At 38.2% G+C, this 14,769-nt stretch overlaps 1 protein-coding gene across 1 annotated transcript; it reads right to left on the bottom strand.

Moving 5' to 3' along the window:
- Nucleotides 1–20: 20 nt before the first annotated feature.
- Nucleotides 21–3,806, bottom strand: LOC107838863 (FT-interacting protein 1). Its single transcript, XM_016682105.2, has one exon. It carries the CDS (start codon nucleotides 3,446–3,448, stop codon nucleotides 161–163), a length of 3,288 nt encoding a protein of 1,095 aa, XP_016537591.2. The 5' UTR covers nucleotides 3,449–3,806; the 3' UTR covers nucleotides 21–160.
- Nucleotides 3,807–14,769: the final 10,963 nt, after the last annotated feature.

Below are 14,769 nucleotides of genomic sequence, written 5' to 3' on the forward strand. Positions count from 1 at the left end.
CCGTTGTAGTGACCGAAAGCTAAATCAAGGGTAAATTCATATATATTTCTTGGAAGTTTACATAAAACTGCAATTTGTAAAAAGGATTAAACGTGAAACTATTACTTTGAAATACAAACTGGAAAAGGAAAAGAAGAGCTGGATTTTTGAGCCTCTTGCATCACAGCATACTATCTGTTCTAGCTGGTAATCTCTTGAAGAAGTTGCTGGGAACAGAAGGCATCTTGCTTCTGAACCTGGGATGCCTTAGCATATATAATCCAGCAACTAAAGCCACCACTCTGAAGGGAGTCACGTAAAGCATAACTGCAGCAAAAAGACTGAACATGATAAACAAGCTTGTTGCTCTTGGATCTCTCCAGCTTAGCACCCCCTGCAGCCTCTCCCCTTGTGTTGCTATGTCCCCGACCACTGTCTGAATCCTCCCGGCCACACTTCTAAGCCTATCGTACCTCATTCGAGCAATGTCCTGGGGTCTGGATGTTGGAAACGTGTCAAATTCTTCATCAAGCTCATCAGGGTGCACTGATTCTGCCCATGAAAGCTTAGTGTCCATGTGAGGAGGGTGCCTTGGCCGGAATCGATAGTTCCATAGTCCAATGAGGAACATGTAGAGAAATAGAGTAGGAAGAATCAACTCCGGATACCAGATCAGTATCAGGAAAAGGATGTGAACCAAGACTGAGGTGACTGGATTTTTCCAGTTACATACATCACCAAACCATCGATTAACAGATATTATGTCTGAAAGAAGTGACATGATCCTAAAGAAATTAGCTTTGCTTCTTCTCATACTCCACATGTGGGAATCCACATCAAGCATATACTCTACAACTTCTTTCCTGAGTGGTGGTTCAGCTCTAGCAAGCCTAATAGCAACTATGCTCATAGCTTGATATCTCAAGTTGTCTACTTGGTTGACAGTAAAGGGATGAAGGTAGTGCATTTTGGGAAGCAAAGGGTGGCCATATGTATGTATCATGTTGGCTAAAGAGAGGCTTGTGAATCTTACTGCCAATTGGAGTTCCCCCATTTTCTTAACCCCTGATGGGTGCAGAACAAGAAGGGGATAAGAATGAGTGTAAATTCGATGAGATTCCAACGTTGATAATCTTATACGCACCTTCCCTATTCGTGAGTCTCGTGCTGCTCCAGGCCCTTGCTTCTCAACTCCCAAGTAGCAGTTATCAAAGACACCCAACGTGATAACTGTGCAAGGATCATAAACTTCCCAAGTGTACTGCTCATTCCATTTGGGGCTGAAAGTGTCAAGAATGGTTCTTGTCCTTACCCATTTCTGACCATATTTAGCCACACAATAGGCATCTGTGCTTCCTCTGCTGTCCTTCATCTTCATGGGAAGAAGCCCTTCTGCACCTAATATGCCAACTTCCAGTATTCCCACCGGTGGCTTCCACAGCTGTCGTGCTGTTGGCCTTTGATCACTTATGTACATGGTTGATTCATCCAGCACATGATATCCACCTTCAAGGCATACTCTGAGGTGAACTCTGCTTGAAAACTTGAGCTCTTTCCTCCTGTCAACTTCCAAGGAACCAAAACCAAACTTCTCAAGGTTGAACCAGCGAGAATGGACAGGCCGGTGGTCAAGCCTCTTCTCGAATGTGTTGAGTGGGAAACTTATCCTTCCAAGAACCTCATCTTTCATAGGGTGAACACGGTCCTCAATGCTGAGGACTAGCTGCTCCTCAAAAGGCTCAGCAGCTACAAAAACCAAATCCTCATTCCACATAGGATTTGCTGTTCGAGCAGGGCATATATCGGTCTTGAGCACCTGATTTCCAACCTGGGCTTTTACAAAAACTTCAGGGAGACGGCTCTGGTCATTCGGGATGATGTCTTGAGCTTCAATAACATTTACTCTCAGGTACCAAAGTTTTGGAGAGACATAAACTTTGGACCTGACGCTCATAACCCCCTCTCCATGAACAAAGGCAGCATCTGCATGCCAGGCATCTGAAAATGCTTCATCTGCTTGTGTTCCCATCCAAACTGCAAGCATGATCTCCCCTCTTAATTTACCTTCTCCTCGTCGATCATCCAGTCTGTACCATTGAGGAGCCAGGGGACTATCAGGAGGAACTCTTGTTGGGACCTCATTCAAGTCAAAAACCACCCTTCCAAGATTATCATCTCTTCCCATCATATCTTTATCCTTCACGTAAACTTCAAGAACTGAAGACTGAATTCGATCTTTAGAGAAAGAAAATACCTGGTTCCATTCAGGATTCATTTTCTTCTCGAAATGCTTTGTCCTTCCTTTGTAATTCCCCAGCTTCACTTCAACGTATGGATCACAGCTACCGGTGAGGACACTTGGTTGAAGATCTTTGGACTTAACAACCCGGACATAAAGATAAAACATCTGCTCCACAAGGTCGTATGTGCTTGCATATCTATCACTGTTCATCCATCCTCTTCCTACATAACCTCCACCACGTGGCCATTTCTCACCAAGCTGAGGATTAGTATCCTTCAGCTCATACTCATCTTTTGGGTGGTTTTGCATAGCTCGGGGGTGGTCTACTTGATGCTGCATTTGCGGTTGGACACCTGGATGGCCATGCATAGCTCGGGGGTGGTCTACTTGATGCTGCATTGGAAGTTGGACACCTGGATGGCCATGAATAGCTCGGGGATGGTCTACTTGATGCTGATTCGTCGGTGGGAAACCTGGTCTCTTCCTTATTGATATGACTGGCTGCTGCATAGCTTGATGCTTGAAAATAAATTGAGATTTTTCTTCGATGTGCTGAACTGATTCAGTGGCCTGCTCACTCGGAGTAAGATTACCAGGTTTTTCTACTACAGAAAAGCTTGAAGACTGATCAGCAGCAGAAATTGCACTGTTGTCAGTTTTTAGTTCTTCTGAACTATTACTGGCCTTAGGTGTATCAAGATTAGAAACTTCAGGGGCAGGAAGTGAAGTCGGTGAATTATCTAAATGTTCTGGATTTTCTATGGAAGGAATATTTGAAGGACTAGAAGATTTGGGGGTTGGATGGATAGAAGATTTCTGAGGATATAAATTTGGATCAGACTCTGGTGAAATGTATATCTTGAGGCCAATCTCTCCTTTAACAAAGGAAGAAAACCATTTCTTTTCAAGTTGGAATCTTTGATAAACTTCTTCCCCTTTCTTGACTATATTTGAGCAAGGAATTCTCACCCTTCCAAGAAAGTTTCTCCCTGGAATAGGCCTTCTCTCATGATACACAGAAACTTCAATGTATTTGTATCGATGATTTTTTATATCGTCAAGATGGAAGATGAGTTTATGGTTCCAAATGGGGTTGAGATTTTTCGGTACTGTTCTAGTTTTGCTAAGTTGGTTTTCAAAATCAACTTCTACAAATGGACTGGCTGATCCTTCACCATCTCTGGGCATAAGATCATGAGCATCTATTACTTCTACGACCAGCTTCATATCTCCCTCCCTTTTTGTTCTTGTGTTTGCTACCAAGAAATAACTCTTTGCAAGATATCTCAAGACTCAATTCTCAAGCAACCAGATTCTAATATTTAACAAAGATAGTAAGTTAAAGGAAGTAAGTAAACAGCTTTGTATTTGTTGTGTGTAGTATAGTAGTATCAAGGTGCATTCTACAAGAAAAGAATGATTTGATGAAGAAGCTGTTCAATAGTTCTAGAGAAAAGATTCAATTACACAGAATGGAGGGAAAGGAATAATTTTTTTGGCAAAGTAGAAAATAAACAAGCAGTACAATGAGAAAAAATGTAGAAGAAGATTGAATTTGTTTGTGTCAGCTTGAACAAGAAGACTACACTCTCCCAGTGAAGAAACCAAAAATAGTATACTTCCATGTAAATTTAGGTTCAATTAAGAGTTTAACTTATATTTACCAGACAGTATTTTACATTATCAGGTTAAGGTGACGTACAACAATATGTAACTAGCTCTATAAGCTTACTGCTATATATCGTGTAAAAAATCTTTATATTGTTTTAACCAACCTAGGAAATTTTGGCTAAAAGTGACTGTTGATACTCTTCTAATGTGTCAAAACATACACTTTTGAATTAAGATATACTCTGCTGGTTAAATTTGTTCTACACTTCATTCTCTTTGTAGCTTTTATTTGTTACTTCAAGCTAGAAATTGAGAACATTCTAGATGTAAAGTTTATTCTTTTCTTGTTTTATATTTTTGCTTTTAAATTTTATAAATTTATAGTAGTAAGGAGGAAGATCTTTTTTTTTTTTCTTTAAAAAAAAAAAAAGCAGCCTTCTTTCTCAGAGAGCTATGATTACCCCAACTGGAGTAAGTTTAACCAGTTTTAGGCACAAGTTCAACTTACTTGTACCCTTGTAACAATGAATTTGAACTTTTATACACTGATAATGTTGGAAAAACAATTATGAAAGAGTCTCTTGAGAAATACATGATAAAGTTGCGTACAATATATTTTTGTGGTCTGAACATTTCTCGAACCTCATCAGCAGGAGCATTCATGCACTGTTTCGCTTTTAGTGCAATTTTTTTAATTCTATTAGATTGTCTAAAAGATAACTACAAATAACCGTCCATAATAAATGTAATCAACAACTTAGACAAATGACCTACTTCGACATATTTAACTACATTGATAGCATAAATTATTTTAGACTGACGTGTATATAAATTAATGTTGAAAGAACTGGGCAAACGTAGAGAAAAGAAAAACAAAAAGAGAGGAGAGAATTTAAAAAGGGAAAAGGGAGGGAGGTTTGAAGGAGAGAATAAAAAGAAAATGCCTTACTTGGATCTTGTGATCTTTTAAGGCATTCTATTCTTCTTAGTAGAGCATGAAGAGAAGCATGTGAGGATCCAAACATGTCACACACTCAACTGAACCAAAAAAGGCTTAGAAAATACTTAATTCTCAAAGATACCTTTTATTAGTGCTTTATTCTTTTCTTAATAACTTCCATAACTATTTTTAGAGGTAAGCATTCAGTATCCTCTTGAACTATGGCTAAAGTTGCTATGACACACTTCAATTTCACACAATCCTATTACCCCTGAACACAATTTTAACCTATTTTTGTCACCCTTTTGTGTTAACGTGACTCATTTATTACATAAAAATGAGGTCCACGTCAAATGTGGCACCTCAACTAATAAAAAGGTGTCACATCAGTTAAAAAAGGTGAGAAAATATGTTAAAATTGAGTTCAGGGGTAATAGGACCTCTGTGAATTTGAAGTGTGTCGTAGCATATTAGGTGAAAGTTCAGGAGAATACTAGATGCTTTACTCTTATTTTTATAGAAAAATTACATCATACCACTATTATATCACAGAAGAATGTGATGTATTTGTATAAAATTAAGTGATGTATCCAGAAGAATATGATGTATTCCTGTAAAATTAAGTGATGTATTCAAAAGAATATGATGTATCCATGTGGACTAAATCATGAACTTTTAGCATATTAAAAAGAATTGGGGTTGGGAGTAATTAGTTGCAAAAGGATTTGAATTTATGTTGTTTTTACTATTTTTATATTCATCCATGATTTATGTCTAGTGAAGTCTCGGTAATTAGAGAGAGAAAGACCAGTTTCTGTCTAATTTTCCCTTTCTTCTCGGAGTCATGATGACTAACCAAACCCCCGCTCTGGCCCCCCCCCCCCCCCCCCCCGGAGACAACCACATGTCCATTAACCCCCCTGTAAGCCCTCCTTTAGCGATGTGGTCAAAGATAAAATCACAGACCAAGTAAGTTCAAATTCAGAAAATATGCAGCCCTTCTTCCAAAATTCAGTACCAATCACTGTTGGCGAAAGAGCTATTTAACTTTCGGAAGAAGAGAAAACCTGTTTGTATACCCCATGGAAGTTTTCTGTCATTATCCGACTAGTGGGTCAAAAATTGAACCACCTTTATCTGAAAAAGAAACTAATGGATCTGTGGAAATTGAAAGAGATATTTGCTCTCATTAATTTGGGATCAAATTTCTGCACAATCAAACTCTCGAATTAGGAACCGCAGAGGAAGATCTTACAAGAGGGTCCATGGTTTGTAGCTGGATCATATCTATCTGCTCGGCTATGGAAATCAAATTTTGTGCCCAAAGAGAATTTTATTTAATTCACTGCAATTTGGGTTCGATTACCCCAACTCCCAACTGAGTACTACGACGGTGGAATCCTGGAGAAGGTTGGACATCAAATCGGTAAACTTTTGAAGGTAGATGCCTGCAAATCGTTCACTCTTCGAGGCAGATATGCACGCATCTGCATGCAGGTTTCGATGGAATCAATGTTGTTAATTGAGGTGGTCATCAGATCTCATAGGCAGCAAATACTGTATGAAGGTGAAGATTTTTTATGCAAAACCTGTGGTAGATTAGGGCATACATCGGTCAATTTCCATAATGTCACTGAGAACCCCTCCAAAAACCCTCACTCGGAGAAAGACATTGCAGAGGTCCATGCTGAACCACAAAGCCAAGCCAAAGACGATGGTTGAAAAATGATAATTTTCAACAGAAAAGGTAAAGGGAGAAGCAAACCTCTCCTGCCTCCCCAATCTCCGACCCAAATTGTCAAGGTAAAATTGTTTGATGTTGGCTCAAGTAAGTTTATTGAAACTAGAAATTTTCAATATTCGAAGTCTCTGACTCCAGGCGATACTCAGATCGCCGATAAGGGCAAAGAGAAGGCTGTCATGGACTCTACCCCGATTGGGTCGGGTCAACATGGTAGATCATCTCATGCAACTACAAATTTGGGCCTGAACTCTAGGAAAAATAATAAGAGGCCCATTTCTCATAGGTCCAAGGGACCTACTATGACCCCGGCAAATAAACTATCTGGGCCACCTCTGATAACCCACTCTACCCAAGCCGCTTCTAAGCCAACTGTAAATATTAACCTAGAAAAGACTCTTCCAGCTGCTAAGCTGGAAATTTGTCTTAATCATTCGTCCTCCTCCTCTCTTCTCTCTCTGGTACCCAAACACTAGGGCTTTTCTCAAGGGAATTACAGGAACCCATCAATAAACTGAAACTGTCATTTCTAATAACATCTTCCCTAGAAATGACAACTCCAGTGATGATGGAGGCTATATGGAGAGTCAAGTCTTTTTATCAAATCCTAGCCCTCACATCTCTCTCCTAAGTCATTCTTATTTCTCTAAAAATTATTCTAACTCTCATCTCTCTCTTAATGGCATCCCTAAGTCAGAATCCCCCTCATCCAGTGATATTCACTACCAAACTACTCGAACCCAACTACTACCCAACCTCATGGTTGGAAATTTGCATGTCCCAGCAAGTAGTTCCACTCAAGTTGCAATGGGAAGGGAAATCCATAACTTTACTGATCCAGAACCCGAACTATTGAGCTCATCTTGTTTGGAAGGGTTTGAATTAGGATCTACCAAACTACAGCCAGAATGTATAGATGACTACAATGATAAGGATAGTCAGCTAGAACTTAGAAAACAATCTAACGCTAGAGTTAATCTCAATGGAGTTAAACAATATGTGCCAAAGTCTCCCCTTCTTCCCCCCTAAATGTCTCACTTTCTGGAAGAGGGACCAGTTTTTGTGAGAAGTTATGGGGTCCTCCCCCTCAGCCTCAGCCTCAAGGTCTCTCAGAATCCTCCTATTTCCTTTATCAGGAGAATTAAATGAGAGAGAAAAGACAACGGAAGTTCTGAGAGAGAATAATAGGGAGATGAAAAAGATCTTTGCATCTCTAAAAGTACCTCAGGCATAGGTTCTCACTCTCGTAAAGCCCATCTCTCATCTCTTCGAGGACCTTATCAGTGAACTACTCATAATCCTTCTCCCTCAGGAACTCAACAAGTTTGACCTAGAGGTCAAGTTTCTAGGAATAGAAATTTTTTACTCATCCAAAATGACCCCTGTATAGGAAAAAAAAAGAAGGAACCAATGTCAGACCTCTCTTAATCACTGGACAAGGGCAATGAACACTGGAAGAACCTCACCCCTTAAACTCCCTATCAATGATGAACATAATTATATGGAATGTTAGGAATGCAAATAATGCAGAATTTAAAAGACTTTGCCTCCTACTCTTCTAGCTCTCCTAGAGACTAGAATAACTGACCATAAAGCCATCACTGAAACCCTAGGCTTCCCTAATCAAATCCAATTCCTGGATTCTAGTTTTTCATATGGGATTGTAATCATGTGAGATAATGCTTCCCTGAATATCCAAGACATTGTTGTTTTTCCCTAGGGCATCCGTGTAGCTATTAAAGTAAGTAATACCTCTTCCTCCTAGTTTTTTAGTGCTATTTATGCTAGTAGCAACTTTGACAATATACAGGCCCTCCGGGCCAATCTATCTGACTTTGCTAATTTTATTAAATCCCATAATAATGAGCCTTAGCTAATTGGAGGGGATTGCAATGAAGTCCTAAAGGCCTCAGAGAAATTTAGTGGAAACTGTATTAATAGCACCAGAACAAATGCCTTCTGAGATTACATTAACTCTTGTAGTCTTATTGTTCAAGGTTTTAAAGTTAGCAAGTTTACCTGGACCAATAAAAGATATAGGAATAGCAAATCTCTTATCCCGGAAAGGGTTGACAGATTCCTTGCTAATGAGGCTTGGATTCACCGCTTTTCGGAGGCTTCTATCACTCACATCCCTATAATCTATTCTGATCACTGCCCTCTCCTCCTAAATCTCCACAAACCTCCTCCCAAATTAAATAAACCTTTCAGGGTGGAATCTATGTGGTGTTCCCACCCCAGCTTTACCCTCCCTTATTGATACTATCCCCTTTTTTGAGATCAATGCCAAGGACTAGAACAAAAATATCTTTGGTAATATTTTTTAAAATAAAAATAAAATCCTTGATAGGCTGACTGGTATACAAAAGTACCCCAATTAACCCCACAGTATCTTCCTCCATGAGTTGGAAGAGACCCTTTCAAAGGACTTTAGTCAGATCCTCAAACAGGAACAGGAATTTTGAAAGCTTAAATCTAAAATATCCTAAATCTATGAGGGGTATGACAACACTAGGTTATTTCACATTAGTACTCTTAACAGGGGGAGAAGAAATAGAATTCGAGCCCCTAAGAACAATAATGAAACTTGGCTCTTCTCACCTGATTCTATAAAATCCCATATTCTCTTCTTTTACTCCCCTCTCTTCACTATTTATCACTCTCACTCCTTCCTCCAATGCCAATCAAATCCCTCCTCTAAGGGCTTCCTCATCTTGGATGATCATCAAATGCTTGACTGTTCTCTTTCTCATGCGGGGATTAAGAGAACCTTGTTCTCCTTTAAGCCTAATAAAGATCGAGGTCCTAATGGTATACATCATTTTATGTTCCAAAGGTACTGGGATATTCTGGGCCAAACCACTATTAAGTTTTGTGTAAACACTTTCAACTCTGGTCAACTGGACCCTAGAGTTAACTCCACCTACCTTTGCCTTATCCCTAAGTGTACAAATGCCTCTAACCTTAAAAACTTCAGATTTATAGGCCTTTGCAACACCCAATATAAATTGGTTACCAAGATTATTTCTAGAAGGATTAAACCTCACCTAGCAAAAATCATTGGGCAATGTCAAGCCAGTTTCCTCTCCAATAGAAAAACCTCTGATAATGCCATCATTATTCAGAAAGTGATTTCTCACTTCCAAAAAAATGAAAGAAAAGCAAGCAAGCATGGTTCTTAAGATAGATTTGGAAAAGGCCCTTGACAGGATAGAATGGTCCTTCATCAGACAGGCTCTTCACTTTTGTAACATTCCCCCAAGCTGACTTCTCTCATTATGTCCTGTATTTCTACCTCCTTCATTTCAATTCTCATCAATGAGGAGAGAACTGATTTTTCAACCCCAACAGGGGTATTAAACAAGGGGATCCCATCTCTTCTTATCTCTTCATCATGTGCATGGAACTCCTTTCTAGGAGGATAGACCATGAAGTGGATGTCCTCAAATGGCATTTCATTACCATAAGTCAGATAGGCCTCCCTCCTCTCACATCTCTTTTTTGCTGATAACCTTACTCTTTTTTAAAAAGCCACTGTAGAAAATGTGTCAACATTGAAAAAATCCTAAACTCCTTTATTTTCCATTCTGGACAAAAGGTGAACCTGTCTAAATCCAAAGTAATCTTTAGGAATTGTCCCCTTGAGAAAAAGACTCCCCTGTCAGGCCTTCTCCATATCCAAGCTTCCGAGTCTTTCGATAACTATCTTGGTTTCCCTATTCTCCATAAAAGACCTTGTCATAGGGATTACCAATTTATAAATGATAATATCAATAACAAGTTAGCTGGCTGGAAAACCAAGTACTTGAATTGGCGGGTAGACTTACTCTTACTAAATCCTCCCTTAACAACATTCCTACCCATGCCATTCAGTACACTTCTTTTGCTAGTAAAATTCTCTCCAGCATTGACAGAACCCAGAAAAACTTCATCTGAGGTTTCACTTTGGAGAAGAGAAAAATCTGTCTTGTTAACTAGGAAGCCATTACTCTAGATAAGAAAGAGGGTAGACTCGGGTTACAAAAGGCAAGCCTTAGAAATGTCACCATGCTTACCATCCTTGCTTGAAGGTACTACCATAACTCCCAAAATCTTTGGGTTAATATGCCTAGTAGTAAATACTCTAAAAAGCCCCCCCCCCCCCCCCTTCCCCTCATCCTTGTGCTTCCAGAATTTGGAAAAATATTGTCTTGGAGGATAATTACTGCAAGAGGGCTGCTCATTGGGTGGTCCATAAAGAGAACAGGATCAACTTTTGGCTTAGTTATTGGATTCCCTATATGGCACCCCTGAGGAACCAAATCCATAGACCTCTTACAACATTCGAAGAAAACCTCATCCTAGAGAATGTCTGGAAAGATGGAAATTAGGACTTTAATGCCCTTAACCCCTAATTGCCCTATGATATCATCATAAACATCAAAAGCTCATTCACAAACAACCTAAGAATCTCTCGAGACAAGATTATCTGGGGTCTAAAGGGCAACGGCCTCTTCTCCTATAGAAGCACTTACAACTCTCTTTCAGAGGCCCCGAAAGAGAATGTTAACCCACCCCAAAGACCCTTCATTTGGATTTGGAAAGAAAATTGCCCTCCCAAAATTAAAACCTTTCTCTGGTTATCTCAGCATAACCGTTTGCCTACATCCTGCAACCTCTCTAGGTTGGGCCTCTCCATTAATCAAAACTTTTCTCTGATTAGCTCAGCATAATCGTTAGGACACCCTCTTCCTCAAAGGTACCAAAGTCAAAGACTCTTCCATGGAAAAGTTGCTTCCTACTAACTGTCTTCCACCTGGACATTACTTAAGAATGTCAGATTTTACCAGATCATCAACTGGCATTCTACTATCCTTTTCAGCCTCTGGGTATCTGGAAATCCAGAAATCAAAATATCTTCAAGAGGAAAAAAGAGAAGCCTTCATTTTCTCAGATTTATGCTGAAGCCATAGAATTTTCTCTTATAACTAAACCTGGGAAACTCTCCACCAATACCATGACATCCATATAAAATAGATCCCTCCTCTGTAAGGGAGGTACAACTCAACACTAATGGCTCTTGTCTTGGAAATCCAGGCAGGGGAGGTATAAGGGGGGTTGTACGAAACATCATAGGTGGTTGGGTAAGGGGCTTTGTGAAGGCCTTTTCTTAGACCACCAACAACCACATGGAACTCCTGGCCCTTTGAAAAGGACTTCAAATGGTTGAGGACCACAATCTAATCCCCATTGATATAAACATTGATTCCATGGAAGAGACACTACTAGAAAAAAATGAAAAACTGACCATAGAATATGGTCGGATTTTTTTTTTAATTTTTCTTTAAAAGAGACCACATGTGGTCGCTTTTATATTTTAAAAAATCAAAATAATTATTTCAATAATTTTTATATTAATTATAATTTATTTTAAAAATAAAAATATTTTAAAAAATAACAAAATCGATCACATGTGGTTATTTTAAAAAAAAATTAAAAAATATTTTTAAAAACTGACCACTGTGGTCGGTTTTTAAAAATTCTTTTTTTAATTTATTTTTAATAAAACCGACCACTAGTGGTTGGTTTTTTTAAAAAAAATGAAAAATATTTTTAAAAACCGACAACTTGTGGTCGGTTTATAAAAATTGTTTTTTAATTTATTTTTAAAAAAATCGACCACTAGTGGTCGATTTTTAATTTAATAAAAATACTTTTCAAAAAAAAAATTTAAAAAAAATAAAATACTTTTTAACATAATCTTTATATGTAATCAATAACTATATTTATGTAATCAAATATATATATTAGTTTCATAAAAAATAATTATTCTTAATCAATATAAGAATTTTTTGAAATTACATTGATCACACATAGTCGATAATTAGTATAATAATACTAAAAATCAATCATTCTTTAAATTTTTTAAAAAATTACACTTAAAAATAGATCAAATAAAATAAACAAATTACGTTAAACATAATCTTTATCTTTTAGTTATGTTTCAATAAATAAAATAAATATTTTCCTTCGTATATACATTAAATGACGTTAAACATGCATAATTTGTATAATGAGTATGTGTGTGTGTGTATATATATCATACCGTTGAGATAATGATATTATGTTACTATTTCAGTCATAATAATGTAATACATAACTGATAATTCATCAGAATACAATGAACGTATTCTATTATAAGGTAATATACTTGTGGATGTGATATATATATATATATATATATATATATATACGCATTCAAGAGTTCATACATATAAATATCTTTATATATATATATATACACACATATACATACATATCATGTAGTGATCGATTGATGAACGATTTAGTCAAAACCTAGTATATTAAGCTAATCAAATATAATTAATCGATCACTCATCTGAGTATGTATATGAAACACGTCGCATTATATTATTGGATAATATACTTATGTACGTATGTGATATATATAGTACGTATTTAGAACTTGATATAGTCGATAGTGTGTAAATGTGTATGTATGTATCGATATATATATATGTGTGTGTGTGTATGTGTATATCTCGTGTAGTGACGTATGCAGTAATCGACAATTGTGTATGATGTTTATATACTTATTTGATATTTATATATGTGTATATGTGTGTGATGTGTATGCAGCACAGGGAAAGGAAGAAGGACCTGCAGATGGTGTTTATCGATTTGGAGAAGACATATGACAAAGTCCCTAGAAAAGTCCTTTGGAGATGCTTGGAGGTGAGTAGGGTCCCAGTGGCGTATAACAGAGCGATCAAGGGTATGTATGATGGAGCTAAGACCCAGGTGAGGACGGCGGGAGACGATTCAGAACATTTTTCGGTCTTGACAGGGTTGTATCAGGGATTTACTCTTAGCCCATTTTTGTTTACTTTGGTTATAAAAGTGTTGACGCGGCGTATCCAAGGTGAAGTGCCCTGGTGTATGCTTTTTGCAGACGATATAGTTTGGATTGATGAGACTCGGGGGGTGTGAATGATAAATTAGAGGTGTGGAGACAGACCCTTGAGTCTAAAGGGTTCAGGTTAAGTAGGAGCAAGACCGAATATTTGAAATGTAAGTTTAATGTCTCGAGAGAGGTAGACGAGGTGGTAGTAAGGTTGGATTCTCAGGTGGTGTGTAAGAGGGATAGTTTCAAGTACTTAGCGGCCATGATTCAGGGGAATGGTGAGATTGACGAGTATTTCTCTCACCAAATCGGGGCGGGATGGATAAAGTAGAAGCTTGCCTCGGGGGTGTTGTATGATAAGAAGGTGTCGCCCAAGATTAAAGACAAATTTTATAGGGTGGTAGTCCGTCCGGCCATGTTGTATGGAGCGGAGTGTTGGCCTGTCAAGAACTCTCACATTCAAAAACTAAAGGTGGCGGAAATACGAATGTTGCGCTGGATGTGTGGGCTTACTAGGGGGGATAGGGTTTGAAATGAGACTATTCGAGATGAGGTTGGTGTGGCTTCGGTAGAGGAAAAGATGTGGAAGGTCCTTTTGAGATGGTTTGAACATGTGATGAGGAGGGGCACGAATGCTCCGGTTCGTAGGTGTGAGAGACTTGCTTTGGATGGTTTCAGGCGGGGCAGGGGTAGGCTGAAGAAATACTGGAGAGAGGTGATTAGGCGGTACATGGAGTAGTTACAGCTTACTAAGGACATGACCCTAGATAGGAAGATATGGAGGACGCGTATAAAGATAGAAGACTAGTGACTTTTTCGGTAGGTAGGATAGGGCTTTACTTGGCCGGTGCAGTATTCTTGTTATGTTGCATTACGATTGCTTACTATTCTTTGTTTACTATTCCTTATAGGTGGCGTATTTATGTCATGTCATATTGTTCCATGCTTTGTGTACGTTTTTGATGACTTATCTTATCTTGAGCTGGGGGTCTATCGGAAACAGCCTTGCTACTTCTCCGAAGGTAGTGGTATAGACTGCTTATATCTTACCCTCCCCAGACCTTACTATGTGGGAATACACTGGGTTTGTTGTTGTTGTTGTTGAAAGTTGATAGACAATTGAATATATGTATATATATGTATATCTCATGTAGTGACGTATGCAGTAATCGAAAGCTCAATAACTGAATCTATATGTCAAAATATTTTGAATAATACATTGATATCATACTATTGAGGAAATAGATATACTATTTAGTGTGAATATGTAGATACACGTATATTGTTGAAGTTGTAATAACGTAAGACAAGTAATCAATAATTTATTTGATTAACATATTGTATTATGAGGT

This window comes from Capsicum annuum, chromosome 1 (assembly GCF_002878395.1).
Source record: "Capsicum annuum cultivar UCD-10X-F1 chromosome 1, UCD10Xv1.1, whole genome shotgun sequence".
In the NCBI taxonomy this organism is placed as follows: Eukaryota; Viridiplantae; Streptophyta; class Magnoliopsida; order Solanales; family Solanaceae; genus Capsicum; species Capsicum annuum.